This window comes from Micromesistius poutassou (genome assembly GCF_964030765.1).
Source record: "Micromesistius poutassou genome assembly, chromosome: 3".
NCBI lineage: Eukaryota > Metazoa > Chordata > Actinopteri > Gadiformes > Gadidae > Micromesistius > Micromesistius poutassou.
Genome location: NC_140273.1, coordinates 7,481,704 through 7,487,327, shown reverse-complemented (window position 1 = coordinate 7,487,327; position 5,624 = coordinate 7,481,704). Strand labels below are relative to the sequence as shown.

Here is a 5,624-nt window from a genome sequence, read left to right as displayed (position 1 = left end):
TGTGTTCCTCTATCAGAGATGTGTGTGTGTGTGTGTGTGTGTTCATCTTACAGAGATGTGTGTGTGGAGGAAGACATCTCCATCCAGCCATCCTACAGCGATCTTCTGGCTCGCATGAGGTAGGCCAGGCTATATTAACCTAGCCTAGCTAAGCCTAGCAAGAACCTAACCTAACCTAGCGTAACCGAACCTAGACTAGGCTAGCCTAGTAAAGCCGAGCCTAGCTTGAACCTCGCCTAACCTTATGTAGCCTAGCTTTGGCTAGACCTAACCTGGCTCAAACAATTATAAAAAAATTAAAACATAGCCTTGACCAGCTTAGACTAGTGATATTCAACCAATCAGAGCCCCTGAGAACCTCTTCAGGGAGTCAGTGAGCTCGATGGTTGAAGGGCTCTCCGCCTGTCACTGCATTCAACCCTACAAGTGTCCACTCCTATTCACACACAAACACACACCAACAAACATACACACACACATAAGCACACGCATATACCCACACACTCACTCAATCACTCACTCACTCACTTACTCACACACAAACACCAAACACCCCTGCCTACTACCCCCTGTATGTAGAGGCTTGATACGATGCTATTATCTCTCTCTCTCTCCCGTCTCACTCTTCCATCTCTCTCCCTCCCTCTCTCTCTACCATCTCTCTCTACCATCTCTCTCTACCATCTCTCTCTACTATCTCTCTACCCATCTCTCTCTACCATCTCTCTCTACCCATCTCTCTCTACCATCTCTCTACCCATCTCTCTCTCTCTCTCAAGGTTCTTTTTAACTACATTCAAAGGGCTTTATTAGCATGGATAACAATCATGATCATGATTGAATCATGATTTCAATATATATTTTTTCAATATTCAGTCAGATGAAAATTTAAAATGGCAGATATTAAAAATAGATTTTCATTACTCATATTAAAATTGTCAAAATACGGATCATAAAATGCAAGCAATATACATTCACCAGGGTATTCCAATGATAGGCCTATCAGAGCAATCGAGACTGAACGCAATCTGTGGCCTATCAGAAAAAGATCAAAGAAAACTGCTGAAAATGAAAGCGAACGATGGCCAACATGGATGGCGATGGGGTATGTCTGATCGGCCATGTTTTAATCCAGACATCGGACTCATCCATTACGAGTAACAAGTTGTTGGTTTCCCCCACCCCCCCGATGGTGATGGTGTTGGTGATGATGGAGGTAGTGGCTGTGAAGATAATGATGATAATAATGATGACAAAGATGACAATGACAATGATGCGAACACAAAACACTTTCTCCCCCATCTTCCTCCCTCTCCCCCCCCACCCCCCCCACTCTCTCTATCTCCCTTCCTTCCCCCTCAATCTCCCCCTCCTTCCCCCATCTTCCTCCCTCTCCCCCCTCTCCCCCTTTTTCTCTCCATCTCCCTTCCCCCCCCTCCCCCCCTTGTCAACTCTCGTCTCCCTCTCCCAGGGACGTTTTCAACATGACCGACATCTCGCTGAATTACCGCGACCCCGAGGGTGACCTCATCCGCGTGCTGGACGACGAGGACATCGGCCTGATGACCCGCGAGGGGCGGCGCCAGGCCCGCGACCGCGCCCAGCGCCCGGTCAACCAGTTCCCCTGGGAGCTGCACGTCACCCTGACCTCCGACCTCTCCGTGTACGCCACCGAGGGCTGAGGGGGGCGAGAGGGAGACGGACGAGGGAAGGAGGGAGAGACGAGAGAGATTTATGTATATGTAGAAAAGAGAGAGCGAGAGAGAGAGAAAGAGAGAGAGAGAGAGAGAGAGAGAGAGAGAGAGAGAGAGAGAGAGAGAGATAGAAACCCGAAAATAGAAAGTGAGAGATGCCAAACTTGTATTAAATTGAGTTGGTGTACTTCATGAGGTCAGTCTATTTCAAATATAAAACTTGTTTTACTTTATATAACTTGCAGCTATGTTCTGTTCTTGACGCATCGGTTCAGTCAGTGTGCTGGTGAAAGTGTAATACAGCATTGAATGTGTCAAAGTAGATTATGTCAAAGGGAATATAGAGAGATACATTCTCTTCCAAAAAGATATGTCCTATTATTGAAACCTAAGCAAGAATGATACATTAAAATACCAACTTTTTTCCATGTCACATTTTCTTGTATTTTTTCCCGTCCTTCCCTCTTCTTTTCACAAAATGCCACCTGACAATCACCTCCATGACCTTTGACCCTTAAGGACTCGCTCTACATTAGCGTGCGGTTGTCCCAGGAGCAGCCCGCTGCACTGCTAATTATCTCCTTAATGAGCATCGTTAATTTCCTAGGAGTTCAGACCGTGAAGTCAATGGGACGCGACCGAAAACATAACCTAATTGAGATCATTAGTGCAGAATACCGGTATGTGTTTGAGAAGGAAAATACTCACCTAAAGGGCGTAAATTTACAGACGCTGGCTATCTGATTTGCGTACTGATTGCTATATTGGACACAATGGACAGACAATATTATTTAAGGGAGAATGGAATTACTGTGAACCAAAATATAATAAGATATAAATAACCACATTGTTCTTTGTGAGTGTGCTGATATGTTTGTTTTTTCGTCTCTTTTGTGTGTTTGCATGTGCGATTGTAACGTTTGTGTGTGTAGAATACTAGTACTATCCAACATGTCATAAGGGACATCTCTGCTGCATTTTAGGTGTTTGCTGCCCACTACTGGTTGCTGCTGGATTTGCACGGTTAATTGGTAGAACTCATTACCGTTCCTCTAATTGAGAGCATTTTGAACAGTACTTTTACAAGTCATGCGCTTTTGAAATATATATAGAGAAGCAGGGTGACCTTTCTGGTTGTGTGAAAATATCATGCCAGAGCAAAACTTTTATCAACACACACACACACACACACACACACACACACACACACACACACACACACACACACACACACACACGCATACATACACACACCGATACAAGTGAATACAGATGAGTGGGCGTCTTCAAGGGAGAGATAGATGTGTTTATTTATTGCTGGTCTGCGGTGCAGCTTGTCATTTGATGAAACCATCCATCTTCATCACACTGTGAGATAGACCCTACTCATTCTCATTTTTACAGACCACACACACACACTTACACAAACACTCACGCGCGCGCGCACACACACACCCACACACACACACACACACACACACACAGCAGTCTTTGAAGAAATAATAAATTCTAACTGCATACAAACCTTCCCCACATCACTCACGCTATTGACAGTTTGCCATAGGCCTTCTATATATGGAGCAGTGGCGGCTGCTGGTCTTTCAAAGAGGGGAAGCTCATTTTCGGCCTACATCATATAAATTGTCAATTTATGTGTGTATATATATATATATATATATGTGTGTGTGTGTGTGTGTGTGTGTGTGTGTGTGTGTGTGTGTGTGTGTGTGTGTGTGTGTGTGTGTGTGTGTGTGTGTGCGTGCGTGTGTAAATTATGCTCTCTGTTCCTTTTCAAGGAAATGCTCTGTCATTCCAACTAGTTGTCTTTTCCACTGACTTGACCAGTGTCCTCTCAATGGCCAGCAGAGCTAGGCTGCTTAAACGGCCTTGGCCCATTGTGTTACGGGTGTAGGACTTGAGCCGCTTTAAACAGGAAAAGCTCCTTTCTACACCTGCAGATGTAGCCCTAATTGTTGCCACTAATGAAAACAGTTTGTAAAGCTGAGGCATTGCACTGTCCAACTCCATGTCTTTAAGGAACACCAAGAAATCGCATAGCTTTCCCCTGTCACCCTGCAAGTCCTGATCTGAATACAGGACTTGAAGTTCAGACCTCAGGCTCCCTGAATCAAAGTGATGGCCAACTACCAAAACGATATTAAACTTGAACAAGGAAATGTGGGAATTATGTTAAACTGAAACAAGGAATTGTGTGTATAAGTGTATGAAATGTACGATGAAAATTGTCTAGCAATTTCGCCAAGCAAATATCAAGAAATAGGTTGCAGTTCGTCTATCGACTCGCTTGCAAAATCCGCGATGGGATGGGACTGGCTGAGGAATTAAGACAGCTTTTTATAGTTCAAAATCGCTGTCAATCAAACAGCAACTCAGTCAGTATATATTTGACCATTTAATTTTTGAAATTTTGCAGTCTTCGAGAAATCGCCACTGGGCCATGCCTAATGAAATCTTAAAAAAATAGATTAAAAAAAAGGGGGTTTGTGGTTGAATATGATATATTATCCAAATTAATACTGTTCGATTTTGGATTTTCTGTTAGAAGTACTGGTGTTGTAATTTTCTCAGAGTCAATTCTTAGACAAAAAAATAGGATTAGTGATGAGGCCTACTGTTTTTTCTCTTGGCACGCTGTCCCGCTGCTGGCCACCCGGGGGCGCCGTTGACCTGCTAATAATCATCCAGCTGCGCAGTGCGCCGTAAACTTTCATCATATAAATTATTTTCCATAATCTAACGGAGATTACCTTGTTTTAAAATTCTTTAATATTCGTTCATGAAACTATGTACATTTTCATTATGTCACAATTGCACACATTTACGCCAGTGAAGTATCATTTGAAAGCCCTAGTTATCAAATGATATTGTATTGTCTTCTGTTAATTATGGATGAGCAGTTTGTTAGCGGCTAATGGCTAATCCAAACACACGATATTGGTTCCGACTAGAAGGCCTATAGGTACGAGTGTCACTGTTTAGTTGATTGATTTATAAAAATCTGTATTTTAGCTTGCGTCACTTTCGCAAATACACATGTGAGAATAGGCATTTTAAATGGAGGATTAAACTAGCAGCTATACGTGATCCATCGCGGTGAGTTTGGAAAGTTTGACTGTTGTTAAACATTTGTTTATGATCAATTGTTTCACACAAAGTGCCTCTTGAATGTCTGACTGGATGAATCACTGGAAAATGGGTAAAAGTTATTTCATGGTTTTCACATAAATATAGCTACCTTAGGTTTTGGGGGGAAACATTAACATTAACACTCTACAGAGACATACAGTTGTCTCTGTAGAGAAAGATCAGTCATCAAAGGGCAATGGGTGGCTCTATTTGAGCAGTGCACCCGTTCAGAATGAAGAGAAAAAAAACTTTGACCGTTTGGCCTGACGACACCCAGATGGCCAGCACAAAAGTTCAATTATGAAACTGGACCAGGGGAAAGACGCGCTAAGAAACACTGTCTCTCCTCTCAAACTTGGCCTGGGAACTCTGTGTGAAGAAACATTCCCTGTTTGCGTGTGTGTGTGTGTGTGTGTGTGTGTGTGTGTGTGTCTGTTTTTGTGTGTATTCGTGCGGGTGTGTGTGTGTGTATATCTGTGCGTATTTGTGTGTGTGTGTGTGTGTGTGTGTGCTTATGTTTGTGCCCACATGCATGTACGTGTGAATCAATCAGACAGGCCTCTGTGGTCGGGGAGACAGTGGACTTGGACGGGACACTGTGGTGCTTTCGGAGACGTGTACTGACTGGCCGCTCTGTGGTCGGATCCTGCCCTCCAACCACCACCCCCTCCGCCACCTCCCAGCCCACCCAGCGCCACTTGGTCTGCTCTGAGAGCCCTCCAGCCGCTCCCACAGCCCTGGACCACAGTCCAGCCGACCCCAGTCAAAAGGTAAAGACTGTCA

At 44.0% G+C, this 5,624-nt stretch overlaps 1 protein-coding gene across 2 annotated transcripts in view; it reads left to right on the top strand.

The window, feature by feature from the left end:
• Positions 1–2,125, top strand: part of ncf4 (neutrophil cytosolic factor 4) — a 16,610-nt gene extending 14,485 nt beyond the window's left edge. For both annotated transcript variants that reach the window (XM_084466209.1, XM_084466208.1), the window contains exons 9-10: positions 54–119; positions 1,472–2,125. In XM_084466209.1, coding sequence (XP_084322335.1) covers positions 54–119; positions 1,472–1,682 — 277 coding nt within the window. In that variant the 3' untranslated portion in view covers positions 1,683–2,125. The remainder of the gene's footprint in view (positions 1–53; positions 120–1,471) is intronic.
• Positions 2,126–5,624: the final 3,499 nt, after the last annotated feature.